At 37.9% G+C, this 16568-nt stretch overlaps 1 protein-coding gene across 1 annotated transcript; it reads right to left on the bottom strand.

Annotated features, from left to right (window-relative positions):
- Nucleotides 1-13041: 13041 nt before the first annotated feature.
- On the bottom strand, nucleotides 13042-16096 carry LOC104423654 ((-)-germacrene D synthase-like). The gene is made up of 7 exons (XM_039304062.1): nucleotides 15913-16096; nucleotides 15448-15736; nucleotides 14769-15144; nucleotides 14455-14673; nucleotides 13995-14133; nucleotides 13661-13909; nucleotides 13042-13556 (listed from the first exon to the last, which is right to left on the bottom strand). The coding sequence occupies exons 1-7, from the start codon at nucleotides 16048-16050 to the stop codon at nucleotides 13257-13259; spliced, it is 1710 nt and encodes a 569-aa protein (XP_039159996.1). The 5' UTR covers nucleotides 16051-16096; the 3' UTR covers nucleotides 13042-13256.
- Between the last annotated feature and the right edge of the window lie 472 nt (nucleotides 16097-16568).

Raw genomic sequence — 16568 nt, 5'->3', positions numbered from 1 at the left:
TGAAAAAAATAATGATATTAAATAGAAATATAAAGGAACGGAAATAAATAAATGAAAGAGAAGAAAGAAAAAGAGTTTGGCCCAGCTCATGTCGCCCAAATCCGCGATTCAGATCTAAACCACAGGACCCATTTTGCTTCATTTTCTTCAAAGTTGAATTCAATCCATTAACCCAAGCTCAGAGCCCACCGATGAGACTTCACTAAGCCGACCCATTTCCTTAGGCAGCCCACCAAATGAGGTTCAATAAGAGTAAGAAAGAAAGGCCCCACTGACGGGGAGCCCGTCAAGAAAGACTCGGCCCATTCTCTATTTCTTTCTCCCTTCCCTCCCCCCGACGCCTTCCAGATCTGCGGACGTCACAAGCGCGCGAGGGACCGAGCGAAGCAACTCAGCGCCATGGAGCTTTTGGAGGATTCCAGAACGCTGAGTTGGAGATGCTCATGACAGAATCGGTTTTTACATCACTATGTGCGCGTTGGACACGACACACAAATGAGAGTACCTCATTTTTCTCTACACACGAAAACCAGGGCTCTCATAATTGATGGTGAGAGATCTCGTGGAAGAAGTTTGGTTTTGACTACGTTGAATCTATATAATTCCGTGATAAAAATGATCGTATGTGGTTCAGGGAACCCTCGATTCAGACTTCACAAACACTATTCATAGACTAGTAATAAAGAAACTTTAGATTAGACAAAATACATACGCTAAAGGACATAATAAGGAATGACATTTACGCCTTTGAAATAAAAGAACTAATGTAAAATCTCTCGAAAAGATAAGATTTAATCCACTTGCGACTTCCCTCTTCAATTCGGCTAATCTCCACCTAATGCCGAATTTCAAAACATTATACACTTTTACGTGAAATAAATAATGTAGTGAGCGAAGCAATTGTCTCGGCAAGTGGGAAAACAAACTGTGATTCCATACAAGTCACAAAGTTACAAACTTAGAATTTGTTCGTTATGTCAATTTGATACAAGGAAATCTTAGCTTTATGTACATTTACAGACAACTACTATTTGTGTTAGTCTTGTGACTCTCATTAATAATTCAACATAGATAAAGGAGCTGTCGTATATCGATTCTTTTCCTGTAACTTGCATACAATAAGCATCTCGATTAATTGGCATTTTGGCAACTCGACTAATAAACACAAAATCAAATGAATATTTAATCAAATGAATAGAAACAGCCATGAGCAGGATTATGGCAAAATAAACTACTCTTATTGAATGATGAATAGAAACATTGTATTTCAATTTATACAATATCAATAAACACAAAATCAAATGAATATTTAATCGTCAATTTATTATAATATATTGACTGTACTAATATTAGAGTAAGCGGATAACGGAGATAGTTTCTCCTTTTTCATTCTAATTAAGGTGGAGAGTATTTCTGATGTGGGAGAGACAGCCATGAGCAAGATTATGGCAATCCAATGAACTTTGTAGCTGCCAAAGAGAAAGGCCAGACTGAAACTGATTTGAAAGCCACGACTGAAGCTGATCTGCGGGTGTCAACAGATCACTTACCCCTTGTGCATTGCTCATCAGGCTTTGAAGAGCCCCCTTGGCCGGCTTGGTCCACTGTGGAAGACTACAAAAGTTTACTGGCCCAGCTTAAAGGAATTTCGATCATCTATGAGCCTCGAGAAACAAACAAGGTCACGGATTGGGTCACTAAAGCCCATCAAGCAAATTCTCTTCACAGTAATTGGTTTTCATATCCTCCTCAACCTTTAATTTTAATCTTATGCTTAGATGTTCCAACTAAAGATGCCCCTTTAGTGGGCTAGTAATGAATGAACAATATTTCGACCAAAAAAAAAGAAAAAAGAAAGGTCAGACCAATTCCCTCACGACCCAAAAAACTGTACTCCGTACAAATCATGTGCCTAGCCCAATTCGACAGCCACTAACATAAGCGCAATCCAACTTCATATAACAATAGGCTATAGAATAAAACTACCTAAAGATAACAAATACAAATCAAAATTATTACCATGTCTCTAAGGCTCCATTCATATAAATAAAAAAAATAAAAAAAAAAAAAAAAAAATTTCTAAATTTTCCATCATTCAATTCACAGAAAATAAATTAATCAAGGAAAACATTTTTTGTAAATGGAAAAAACACTTTCAAAAGTGGGGAAAGCGGAAAACATTTTTCATCATCCTTCTTTCACTACTAAGTGAAGCACTTTCTTTCACCAAACACATTTCCCTCTTCTTCTTCTTCTTTTCTTTAAAAAATTTGAGGTTTTAACTTTTATTTTTCAATTTTTTTATTTTATTTTCTTTCTTTCTTTTTCTTCCTCGACCGATCGCCAGCCATGATGGCTATTAACAACCAGCCATAGGCAAGCTCAAGACCCACCTGACTTTGCCAAAGGTTGGTGAGGCTTGAGCCTTGCCTAGCTCGCCAACCTAGGCGGCTCACCGGCTTGGGCAAGGGTCTACTAGTCAAATCTAGCGAGGTGGAGTCTCACCCAAGGTCGGCTTGGCTCGGCTTGGCTCACCGAAATCTAGTGAGCTAGAGCTTGCGTTAGGCCGTCGTCGTCGTCCGTCGCCATGGCCAGCAATTGGCCGAAGAAGAAGAAAAAAGAAAAGAAATAGCAAAAAAAATAATATTAAAATAATTAAAATTTCAATTTTTTACAAAAATTAAAAAAAAAAAAGTTATTAAAAGTGGTGCACAAAGGAAACCAAATGAGATTTTTGATACCGAATAAAAAAAAATATTTTTTAGCTCATTTTCAAGTTTCAGCCAAATATTGTAATTGTCATTTTCCAAAAAAATGGTTTCTTAAAAAACATTTTCCACAATTGTACATTTTCCGCAAAACGAATTGAGTCTTATATAATGCTAAGTTTTTTCAAGCTTTACTTCTAATATTTGACGTAATGCGGAAAAAGGAAAATAATATGTGAATGTTTTTAAATTGTGCAAGATACAAAAATAGCTTTTTATTGGTGTTGAGGAAAGCAAATAATAAATCTTTTTATGTGATGCACTAACAGGATCTAATAAACTACTAAAGCTTCGGGTTTAGAAAATTCAATCGTAAAATTTTCAAGAAATTAAATTATGTTTTCATATTGAGTGAAAAATGAAGGAAAAAAGGGAAGTTATGGTTGAAGGTTTCTAAATATTTCGTATAGCCAAAAGGTTCATATTAAATCTAATCATGTTTAAGTTTTTTTTTTTAAGAAACTAATTGAATAAATTCAATTTACATTTTGTCAAGAATGAAGAGCAAAATATGAATTTTTTCCCAAAGGAAAAAGGAAAGAATCGAAAGAGAAAAGGGCAAAATTTAAATAAAAAACATGTAAATAGGCGTGTCAATAAATTAATGGAACACATATTTATACCAATATTTTTTTGCCTTCTAGAAGTCATTGTGTGGTCTATAGATTACGAGGATCCATACCATCTAATACATTGACTGTGCGAGTCTGATTGTAAGGCTCACATGACTAATGATAAAGAGGAGCTTGGTCCTTTTGATGTATAGACCATACAATATTTTTCCAAAACCCTCTTTGAAGCAATTCCATGCATACGTTGGTAAATAGTAAGTATTCCATAGTTTTAAATATACGAGATCAAGCCGATCATGTTTAAAAAACATATGGACCCATAAAAAATAAACACGAGTTTGCATAACAATTTTGCATTGTGTGATTATTTATATTTATCACTTTACGCATAAACAAAGTCCATACGTGATCCTATCATGACTAGCTTCCCATGCCCAACAACCCATGAAACTGACTTGAAAAATTCTCTTGGTAGCATCTGATGCCTTTCCTATCATGTTGCAAAATTTTGACCCTACGAGGTAGCTCCCTCTAAACATAATTAATGCCCCATTGACTTGGAGTCATTGTCCCCATGCCCAACAACCCATGAAACTAACTTGGAAAATTCTCTTGGTAGTAACTGATGCATTTCCTATCACGCTGCACAATTTTGACCCTACGAGGTAGCTTCCTGTAAACGTAATTAATGCCCCCATTGACTTGGAGTAATCGTCCCCATGCCCAACAACCCATGAAACTAAGTTGGAAAATTCTCTTGGTAGCAAGTAATGCCTTTCCTTATCACGCTGCACAATTTTGACCCTACGAGGTAGCTCCCTCTAAACGTAATTAATGCCCCATTGACTTGGAGTCATCGTCATTCCGTCAATTCTGCTCCTAGACCTATCAGCCAGAGAGAATCCCAGTTTGTTGCGTACATACTACAAACATTCGGGAAACTTTGAGATATGACGGGGTGATACACACCCAAGTGGCCAAATCAGTTCTAAAACCCTTAAGTCATTCTTTAATTTTTCAATTAGTTCATTAGATTTTTTCTGTTTTTAATAGAATATTGCAATTCTCAAAAATTGAAACAAAACTATCCATTTTTGGAAGAGTTGGTCAGTAAAATATTGGGTTAGTTTTAGTTCATAATGACTTTTTTTTTTTGTCAGTCCTACTCTATGCCTACTCTACCTTCACTCTCAGACTTTTGTCCTGCCTCTTGCAGGGCGTGGGAGTTGAAACTCGCTCCTGAAACTTACTCGTCCCCACCCCATCCTCCCCTGAGAGGTGGGGATTTGAACCCCTCACCTCCCCCTTTCATGTTGGAAGGGTGGTCGGCTGAGGCGAATCTCGGTGGTTGTTCATAATGACTTTACTTGGGCTTTGCTTCTAATATCTGATGTAATGTGGAAAAAGGAACATAAATCATGAATGTTTTCAACTTGTGCAATTTTTAAAATGGGTTAGCACTACGAAAATCACAAACTAATATACTTGTGAAGAATTAACTCTAAAATGGGGGAGGTGAGGGATTTGAACCCCTCACCTCCCCCTTTCATGTTGGAAGGGTGGTCACTGGGGCGAATCTCAGTGGTTGTTCATAATGACTTTACTTGGGCTTTGCTTCTAATATCTGATGTAATGTGGAAAAAGGAACATAAATCATGAATGTTTTCAACTTGTGCAATTTTTTAAAATGGGTTAGCACTACGAAAATCACAAACTAATATACTTGTGAAGAATTAACTCTAAACTAATCTTTTGACCACCAAAAACTATAAATTGGTAAACTTATGACAAATTCACCATCCATTAGTTTCCATTAAATTTTACAATTAAATTGCTGAGTTGGATGACAAATGACAGTTGACAGAAATACTAATTTAGGGTTTTACTCTCCGTTTGTCACATGTATACCATTTTGTAGTATTAATTTAATTTAATGGAAACTAATTGATGTTCAATGTGTCACAAATGTACTATTTTGCAGTTTTTGGTTGTTAAAACTTTAAATTGGAGTTGGAAGTGCGAATGACCGCGTATTTTGATTGAACATGAAATGGCGTAATGAATGACGTTCAAGTTTGAATATAAATAGCTGGTATGTTGTAATGACGTTATGGATGCATATATGTAATTATAAGTGTGTTCGAAACTATCCCTGTTTGTTGATTGGGTGAATTGTTTATGCTTCCACTTGCGTATTTAATTGAATAAAACGATTGTGTCAGTGACGACTCCTGGGATGTCGCAATCGAATGACCTAAAGGAAATGAATGACGACGAGTGAGGGGTGCCGCGTGCTCGAAGCGGGTCAGGGCGTGACAAACATATTATGTATTCTAGAAGATATTGTGTGGACGTGGATCCATACCATCTAATATATTAACTCTACGGGTCTTGCTACAAGGCTGATATGAATAATAATAAAGTCAAGCTTGGTCTTTATGGTGGATAGACGATATAATATTTTCTCAAAATCCTCTTTGAAGCAATTCCATGCATACTTTGGTAAATCGCAAGTATTCCATAGTTTTAAATATATGAGATCAAATCACGTTTAAAAAATGTGCGGAGCCATAAAAACAAACACAAACGTGCATACCAATTTTGCATTGGGTGATTATTTGTATCCATCACACTACGCATAAACTAAGTCCATGCATTATCCTATCTGACTAGCTTTGCAAGCCCAACAACCCATAAATCTGACTTGGAAAATTCTCTTGGTAGCAACTAATGCCTTCCCTGTCACGCTGCACAATTTTGACCCTACGAGATAGCTCCCTCCATACGACCGAAAAAGAAAAAAAAGAAAAAAGAGATAGCTCCCTCTAATCACAGTTAATGCCCCCTTGACTTGGAGTCATTGTCTTTCCGTCAATTCCGCTTCTAGACTTATCAGCCAGAGATAATCCCAGTTTGTTGCGTACATACTACAAACGTTCTGGAAACTTTGAGATTTGACGTATTCATACATACACAAATAAATGTCCAATTCAATTCTAAACTTATTTTACGATGGCCAATTTAACTTTAAATCTCTCAATTTTACCAATTTAGTTATGAATTTTTTTTAATGATTTATCAATATAATCCTTCCGATCAAAATTGGCTGAAAGTCACCAATGTGGACATTGGACATGACAGGCCAACATTGACGTGGAAAATTTGTTCAAATTAAAAAAAAAAATTCTGGATTTTCTTTTTTTTCCCTTTTTGCTCTTTTGTTTATTAGGAAAATGGTCCCTGGACTTCTACTTAATATGCAATCTCGTCCCTGAGCTTTCGATTTGCTCAATTTGGTCCTTGAACTATCGATAAATGTCCGATTTAGTCCTTGACTATTTGAAAATTGACTAATTTCGTCATTCCGTTAGTTAAAGTTAACGGAATTGGGCATCTTGGTCTTTTTCTTCTTCTTCTCTCTTCTCTCCTTCGGCCATGGCGGAGGGAAGCCGGCGTTCGGCGAGGGTCTAGTCCACACCCAATCATCTCTTTAGGTACACTAAAGAAACCCCAAACTTATTAATTGTCCCACTTCCTCCCATTTCTCCTATGTGGGACAAGGAAACATGCACTTGGTTTGTTTTTACAAACAAACTTCAAACATGACTCATATTTAGCCGACAACAATACTCTAGAAAAGGCAAATGTTGTAGACGGCATTGAAAAGGATGTAGAGGAGGGGATGAAGAGAAATCTGGAAAGTTAACTATGAATTGAAAATAATAAGCTTAGATTGGGGAATATGGCTTTTTGATTTAGCAAGAAAGAAATCTGACAGAATTCCATTGGTCTAATTCAGGACCTTCCGATAGGTTTTGACTCTATCTATATAGAATATATATTTAATTTCCAATCCATATCGATATATAGTATTATACTACAAACATATCAATATAAATAATATCAATTCGGTCTTTAGATTTATTGATGGCCCTCGAGGAGCCGTTTTTTCCTTGATTGTTATTATTTGCCTTCTCCGATCTCTCTCATCAATTTTTTTCCCAGCAAGTCTCATATTTCCTCTCGATAATCTTGTCTACTCTCTTCATAATAAATTTATATTCTTCCACATTCCCAAAAGACCATCATATACAACATTTTTTGGATAAAATTTCATAATTTTCGTAAGTCCTGCTATTTTGATGAACTACAGAATAAACAAAGCAGATCTTGATTATAGTTTATTTATTATCATATGCCATTTAGTGAATTATCGAAACCAAAACCAACTTTTTCAACTTGTTTTCCCTTCAAACAAACACTAGAGAATGGTTTGCTTTCTCGGAAAGTGAATTTATTGAAAACATTTTCTAGTGACAAGAAATTTTCAGTAAACTAAACACATTTATCTTATAGGTAATGCATGATACGGAATCGGATGAGTACTTCTAATTTTGCTCAAAAGAAATGCACAAGTAGTCACTAAAGCAATGCATTATGTCCATTTGATTCAACCCTTGGAACTATTCAACAGATATAAACAATTGCTCATATTCGGCCCTCTTTAAAATAAATTTCCGCTCTCTCAACCAAGGATCGTGCAGTAGTCTTCTCATTTTTTTTATTTTTTTTGTGTGGTTTCAATATTAAAGTCATGGCTAAAATTCACTGCAATCAAATAGAAAGAGATGCATTACCGATGCATTACCGCGTATGATACAAAAATCCAATCTTAATTTGCTCAAAAGAAATGCATGAGTAATCACTAAAGAAATGCATTATGTCCATTTCATTCTACCCTTAAAACGATTCAACAAATACAAAATATATATGTCATATTTGGCCTTCTTTAAGGTAAATTTCCATTCTGTCAATCAAGAACTGGTGCAATAGTCTCCTCAATTGTCGTATAAATGGCATAGTAAAAAATCACCACCATCAGCGAGAGAGAGAGAGAGAGAGAGAGAGAGAGAGAGAGAGATGTATGCGACTCGGCCTCTGTCTGCATGCAGGAAGTCAACGAGCGCTCTTGAGGAGTACCAAATGAAGGTCCATTTTCAGGCTACCTGGTGATCACGGACGTGGAAGCAGAAGCAGAGAACACGAATTGCTGCGGGTACGGGATCATATCGGTCACGAAGCTTCCATTTCCTCAGGACAGGGTCCTATTCTTCCAGTCATTATATGAAGACTCCGCAACCAAGCTCTGGTTCATTCCGGCACTCGATAGGCCTCTCTCATCGAACATCTATTATATCATAACTGCGGAGGGCAAATACCGAGGGTATGTGTAATAGTACTAACTACAGTTTGCACTCAACATGTTCTTTGGGTATGCAATATGCGTTAATTTCTCTTGACCAATTATAGTCACAGAAACTAAAAGAGATACCATCTATGTTATATTAAACTACTTTTGTTGCAATTGAATCCGAATTACAGCTTATTCATCTGTTACATTCTGATATCCACACGAGCCTTGATTAATCCAGAGGCTAGGTGTGAGTCAAGTCTACTGCTCCTATTGTTGTGGGGGAATGGTATTGCCCATGTGTTTTTGTCAGGGATGAAGGTGTCGAGACCAAGCACCAAATGAAGAAGTCAATGTTCTACAAGATGATACTTGAGCAAAAGTGGGAGGAGCTTCACACGTGTGAGAATAATGTGAACAACGAGGACAATAATAAGGCAAGGGTAAATGTGGCTTTGACAAAGGAGGAGGCTTCGGTCTTCGGCCTGAGAGCAGTGAAGGATGATGATGGGATTAGTGATGGCTTTGTGTGGTTCAAGGTCATGACACATGACAAGGCACGGAGAGGAATCAGATTGGGGGTGAGTGAGGCCATTGCTGAGAAGATGAAGTGGTGATGAGGGAAGGAGTGTGGGCTCATGATGATGGTGGATCAGGAAGAGAAGTGAGAGTGGAGAGAGTGGAAGAGTTCAAAGGTGACAGGAAGTGGAAGAGATTCGGTTGCCATGTCTTAGGTGGAGAGCTTTGTTATGACAAGATTGGATGGGAGTTTGGTGCTCGAGTGTGATTTTAGGCACATGCACAGGATTCAATGCAAGTGGTAGTGATTCACTCATTGGGTTCTCTAAGGATATAGCGTCTCTGTCCTAGTTACATATGGTTCATTTCATCGTCATTAATCCTATGTTCGTAATTTGCTCAGCGTTATTCCCACTTCCTTTATAGGGTGAGTGGCATCATGTAGATACACGCTTTACAACGACTGCAGAATTTTTTTTTTTTTTTTTTTTTGCAGGGGTTTTCCCGCGTTGAAGTTTTTAAATTTTCAGTTGTATCAATTGAGTCCTAAATTTTTTGACGATTTGCCAAAATAGTCCATCCAGCCAATTTTGACAAAAAATTACTGACATAGACATCAACTGTCCTACATGGCATGACCAATGCTAAGGTTGATAATTTTGTTATTTTTTAAAAAAAATTTATGAATTTTTAGTACTTTTTTGTTTGTTGTTTTATTTCTTTTCTTTTTTCTTTTAAACTAAAAGTGGGCAGACCTTCGCTAGCTATAGGCAAGGTTCGGCTAAGGACCTTTGTGCCATTGCCCACTATAGGCTAGGGCATTGGGCCCTCAACCAAATCTAGGAGAGAGCTATGACCTCTCTTGTTGGCCAGAGAGGGCCATGATACCCTTGTCCGCCAAGGGTGAGAACCATGAGCCCCTTGCTTGTGGCTAGTGAGGGCGTTGTGGCCCTCTCCTGGATCTTAGTGAGAGTGAGGTGGCCATCAACCAAACCAAATGCTTGTTGACTCAGACTTGTGAAAATAAACATAGAAAGGAAAAAAAGAAAATAGTATTTAAAAAATTGTAAAATTTGTCAATATTAACACCGTCTGTGCCATACAGAACAACGAACGTTAATGTCAGTGATTTTCGGCCAAAATTGGCTAAATAGACTATACTAGTAGATTGTCAAAAGTTTAGAATTTAAATTGTATAATTGAAAAGTTTATGACCAAATTGGTATAAATACAATAGGATTATGACTTCTTCTTCTCTTTTTTTTTCGCTTGGACATCTCATCAACAATTCAAGATTTATCGTGATGACAATGAGAGGTCCCGTGCAAACTCCGTAGCATCCGATGGTCTCCACCGTGATTCTGAAGAGAAAGAGGACTTCGAGTTCAGACATCGAAACTACATTCACTCCAGTTGGATGAAGCTGTAAGGTTTCGATGGGGACCTCCTTTTTCTTTTTTTTTGGTAGGATAAAATGTAGGCCGCCCTCATAAGTTGCTACTGCTTTTCAAAACCTTATTGTTATATATGTTTGTAATACCTCATAATTGGCTTCCGTTTAATGTACCTATACTTCATATATTTTATTGCCTCTACAATAAAATAATAGTACGAGGCCGTATCATAGGCTAGTTTGTCATACTAATACTCATTTCATCGTAGCATACAATACACCCGACTTCGAAGATGGATTGACCAATATGAAAGAACGACAATCGTCAACATCATTTTATATCGTACAATGGTTTATTATTCAGTAACATAGAAACAACATCTTATAACTTTGTTTCTTACATGGCTTGACGGGTTGATGTAGATTTTGGCCAAATTTGAAGATATTAAGGCTTTATTTGTTTTGTTAAAAATATTTTTTGGTGTTTGGTTCGCTTAGGAAAGATAAGTCAATGGAAAATGTTTTCCTATTCAATAAAAAAAAACCCACACTTAAATTCAAGAAAATGAATTCCTCTTTAAAATATCAAAAGTAATATTTCAAAATATATCTAAGTATCATTGTATAGACCTAAAGCTCTACTCTCGGACACGGAAACCTCAATGTTGGTTCTCAGGTCTCTGGCGTCCAAGATTAAGTCTAGAACGCTGAGGCTGGGGTCCATCGAGGCTAAGCTCATGACCTCGATTCCCTTTCCTATGTCCCCAACACCCATGCCTAGGTCCATCGAGGTTGAGCCGCAAACCCCAGCATCCATGCTCAAGCCCCCGATGCTCGTATTCGGGACCATCGAGGCTGAGCCCGAAGCCTTGGTGCATTAGCACGAGGTGCCTGTGCTCGATGCCTCATGCTCATGCCTAATGCTACGGCATCCGAGCCTAGGTCCATGAAGGCCAAGTGCAAGATCTCGGTACCTGAGCTCAAATCCCCAACACTTGGGCCCGGGTCTTCAAAGTTTGTGCTATGGTCCTCAATGCTTGAGCTCTAGTCCCCAGCACTCAGGCTTGAGTCCACATAGGTCCTATTCAGGTCCTTAATGCTTAGGTTCAAGTCTTGGCTTTTAAGCTAGGGTCCATTGAGGCCAACACCCAAGATCTCGATGCTTATGCCTAGGTCCATCGAGGCCAGGCTTGGAACTTCAATGCCCACGTTTAGGTCCATCAATGCTGAGCTTGGTACCTCAACGGTAGTGCCCCAATCAATCAAAGTTGGCTCAAGACATAGGTGCCCGTGCCCCAATCCCTAGTGCTTGGGTTAGGGTCCATGAGGCTAAACCTAGGACTCCAATACCCATACCCAGTTCCTCGACTGTCCATGCGCAATTTTCTAACACCTAAATAGTGTATGTTTATTGATGAGTAAACCAGTTTAGAGTTTTATTCTTTGTTTATCACATGTGTACTATTTTCTGGATTTCGTGATATTAATACAATTTAACGAAAGCTAATAAAGAGTAAATTTATCACAAATATATCAATTTGGGTTTTTTAGTGGTTAAACAATTAGTTTGAGGTAAATTTGTTACAAGTGTACTAGTTTGGAAATTTTTGGTGATCAAAAAATTGATTTTGGGTAGTCATAAATGTACAAATTTGGGATTATTCGTGATATTAACAAAAAAATATGAAAAAAAATTCACTTGACAATTGGTTTCCACCATTGATTTTATTATCTCTTTTTTCTTCACGATTTGTGAACCGCAATCCAACGGTCCATATTTTTAAGGATTAGCTCCTTCAGATCTTCGAAAATCTCCCATTATCCAACGCTTCATTATTCTATAAAAAACAGAAAAGATGTTTAGCTGCCCTCCCATGTTCATCATTAAGTGTATAGCGAAGGTAACAGCTGCTTGTTGCATTGTAACCACCCTGACCATGACCCTGAAGAATCCGAGTCGACATCGGATTCCTTTGATAGAATCCGAATTCGACAAATCCACGTATCGCACCAGTGTCTTGAGGCGGAGAGGACTTGATTACAGTGCTCTTGCTCATTGTCCTTCAGCTTTCTGGCTCGAAACAGTTGACCTGCTGCAGTTTGTCTGTCACATAGAGAAGACAAAATAGCTTACCGCTCTCTTTTCTCTGCAGATTCAGCAACAAAAATCCTCTGTTCAAGAACCCGAAATAATGGTGAGTTGGACCATGTCACTCTCGTCTTTTGCTTTTTCTTTTTCCCTAGTTTTTGTCTTATTTTTTCTTCTGTATTGCCGGGTTTATCCGAAAAAAGACGGAGAAGGGGAAAAAGGAAAAGCAAGATTCACGCCGGCTGCTGCTTTTCTTGGGGCTGGAGCCCAATAATAGGTTGCCATTTTTTTCTCTGTTGATCATATGTTACGATGCTTGGTGCTTTAGCTCTGTATCTGTTCTGCGGCTTTTGGGAAATATGACCTAAAAGCTTTCTCAAAGTATATCTCATTCTCATCTTTCCATAGCCCATACAGATAAAATCAACTTGTTTTATCACCATAACATTCTAAATTACTTTGAGATTTAAAATGAAAATACCTCCTCGAAAGTGTAATTTGTTCTTTTTTATAAGTAACATAGATGCTTCATTTTATTCTTCAATGAAAAATATAGAGGTTACAGCAAACTATATGTCCATACTAATACAACCATACCATTCTCACTAAAAGCTTTATTGTACCGCAACTACATATGCATCCAACATCTTATTCCCAAGCCTATTTCATTAATGCTTCACACATGCGTAGATGCATCATCTGACGGATGTCTAGTTGCTGCATATCAAAACGTTTGCACTGGATCCATGAGCACCGAACGTATGTAATCTTTCAGCATAATATGAGGATTGGTATAATGATCTCCTCCATCCTTGTACAGCACATCCATCACTCGTGTAAGGTTGAGAATTCCCATGAGAAGCGGCTTGGCGACGGCAGTCGGGCAAAGACACTCCTCATTCAGGTCCTTCCACGCATCATCAACTTGCTTGCGAAGGTCATTCTCCGCTTCTTGTTCCGTGACATTGTATTGCTTCATGTAACATTGCACAGCCGAGTCCGCATGTTCTCTTCCTTGCTCAAACTGCGAAGATATAGACAAGAAGACATATAAACGAGATCTGATGTTTCGTAGTAGTTGGGCTTGGGTCAATATCTTCATTTAACGCGTGCAAGAAAAAAAGGTACCTTATGAGTGGCCAAATCATCCATGAGCCTGCAAATAACTGTTGAAGCCTTGAGTATCTTTGGGTCGTTGAACAGCCAATCTAAATCGTCTTTTGTTACAATATCTTGCATTCCAACAAAGGACGTGATCGCTAACAAGTGGTAACCACTCGATACTAATGCGACGGACATGTACTCATCCATTGTGGGCTTGTGTTGTCGGTGCAGCCATTTTGCTTCAGCAAAGTAGGATCTATCTTGCCTTTTCATCTGAAAATGCAAAGCATTTAATTCCTAAAAGTCGAGAATAATGACACTATGATTGTAGAATACAGTAGAGGTGGTACAATCTTACTGCCTCTTTCGCATAGTCGAGGCCATACGATCTTCCAGCGGAAGCCAGCTTTTCTCCAATTTCAACGTAGACATCGATAAGTGCTTTGTAGAACACTTGCATGTACTCTGGAAGTTCATTTATGCAATCAAAGTCCCACCTGAAATTATAAGATAGGAATACGTTTCATGATATTTCGAAAAGCTTACATTACTCGAGGATTTTCTAATCACAATATCACCCGCGAAATATGACAATGTTATAGGAATACGTTTCATGATATTTCGAAAAGCTTACACTATATGAGGGTTTGCTAATCACAATATCACCCGAGAAATATGACAAGGTTAATCTACCAACCCCATCATCTTCCATCACAAGGACTTGCCAATAATATACATTTTACCCCATCTTGTTGGTCATGCGAATATATATAAAACAAAATCTACTTGATAAGACTCATGTACGGTACCAATCTGACCTTTGAACAGCTCGAGTAAAGAGCTCTAGCTCTTCATAGGTGCCATAGACATCATATATGTCATCGAGAACTGAAGTCATTGCAATCACTTTGGTCATCATTCTTCTAACAAGCGCTAATTCAGGCTCAAAATGAACTCCCAAAATCCAGAAGTATCCTTCCACGAGCCTATCTCTTGCAAATGGTAACTTGTTCTTGAAGTCCAAACTCATCCACCACCTACATGTAAAAGGGAAAGTCATAGTTACTTAAAAACCTTCCATAGAGTATAAACAATAAATCAATTTAATCCTGTGATTGCAAAATTGATCAACCTTGCAAGATCAAATAACTCCTTCTGGTGTTGCTTTTGCAAGTGGTTGAAATCCAACTTGGCAAGTGATAGTAACACTTTATTATGCAAAGGCTCCGCTTCATACATGGAGATGTATTGTCTTGCCTCGAGCCTCGGCACCCCTCGATGAATTGTTTGCTTTAAGGCATGTTGGACTTGTGCTGCGAGAGGAGGGCTCAGTTGCTCCTTGTCAATGGATTCCAGATGCTTTAAACTGAAAGAAAGCGCTTGATCGAGAACATCTTCTCCATGCACACTCAAATGGCTAGCTTCATACAAACTTAGTAATCCACGTATGTCACTTGCGTGTTTTTCACCGAACTTTCCGCTGGTGTCCTTGAACTTGTTGAAGATATCTGCTTATAAATCATAGTGAAATCAGGATTCCTATTAAAACATCCCAATAAGACAAGAAGATTCTTCACGGGCGGTCTAAACACCGTTGGTTACCGAAAGAGCAGATAGTATAATAACAACCAACACATGAATAGTGATTAAAGCCACTTGCAGAGGATTTTTTATTTTTTTCCACAAATGGTGTCTATAACATATGTCCCAGCTGGGAAAGGCAAAGAGGACAGATTCTAGACAATCGCAAAGGATCATAATCTATTGGTTGTAATTTGCGAAATGATAGAAACACAAAAGGGACCACTCACCGCATGAAATACGGTAACCTTGTTGTCGCAATAAACGGAAGAGTAGAGCGACTGTGTAGAGGTCGTCATTATCATGATCTCCATTATTACTAACAAAATAGGTCTCGCTAAGTTTTTTCAGCACATTATCAATCTCGCTTGCGAAGTGGTACGCAATGCCTAAGCGTTGTATTTGATCAATCATATCCGGTTTCAGGGATGGCTTGTCCTCATGAGCGCATAGCATCCACTTCACCTCGTCCTTCAGCTTCTGGATTTCTTGTTCCGCCTGCTGATCATGGCCATCATCCTACACATAAACAAGAATACATGTTAATTTCACTCCGAAAGTGCATGAAACATTCATTGGCCCAAGGCCTATCCTTAAATTGTTTCTTCTTATTCTATTTTCTCCCTCTTTTTCTACCTTATGTAAGTAACCGATTTTGTAGTAACTTGCAACATGTGGAGCAACTTAAATCCTACCATTGAGTTGGAGGGAGAAGAATATTTGACGAGGTAATCCTCCCACAAGCTCGGATGATAATCTACCGACCGGCGTTCAACCATCTGGCTGTTTCCTTTAGCAGGAAGAGGACGATTTGCTGAGGTTTCTAGGGACATTTTGGTTCCCCTTTGTGGGTAGATGTCAGACGAATAGAAAATGAAGTACAACAGAGGATTTGATTATTGTCTTGCGAAAGGTCAGTTGGAGAGAATTTATAGACAAGGAGACGCTCCACGTGCCACAGACTCCAAATTTATATAAAAAAAAAATCATTTTTTTAAAATCACCGTGTTATTAAAGTAATCCCGTCCAATCATAAATACACAAAAACTTCAAATTTTCTATTAATTTTATACGTTTTAAACTTTTAATTTAGGAAATGTCAGTCTGACCAATTATTCTATGGATTGGATTTGAAACAACTGTAGATTATGTATAACTTTGTGATTTAAATGCATTCCAAAAAAAATAAAAAAATTGATGGGGGTGAGATCGACATGTTATGTGCTTTATCTCGAAAAAGTAACGGGTACTCTTTTTCATGTAGGCAAAATTTACCCTTCTAAACTCAGCTTATTTTTTTAGCCAAGGTAACTCATAGCTTAATTGGGCAAAGCAATTATGCGTCTTAAAG

The sequence above is a fragment of the Eucalyptus grandis genome, chromosome 11 (assembly GCF_016545825.1).
Source record: "Eucalyptus grandis isolate ANBG69807.140 chromosome 11, ASM1654582v1, whole genome shotgun sequence".
NCBI classification, from domain to species: Eukaryota; Viridiplantae; Streptophyta; class Magnoliopsida; order Myrtales; family Myrtaceae; genus Eucalyptus; species Eucalyptus grandis.
This window is presented reverse-complemented; position numbering and strand designations above follow the sequence as displayed.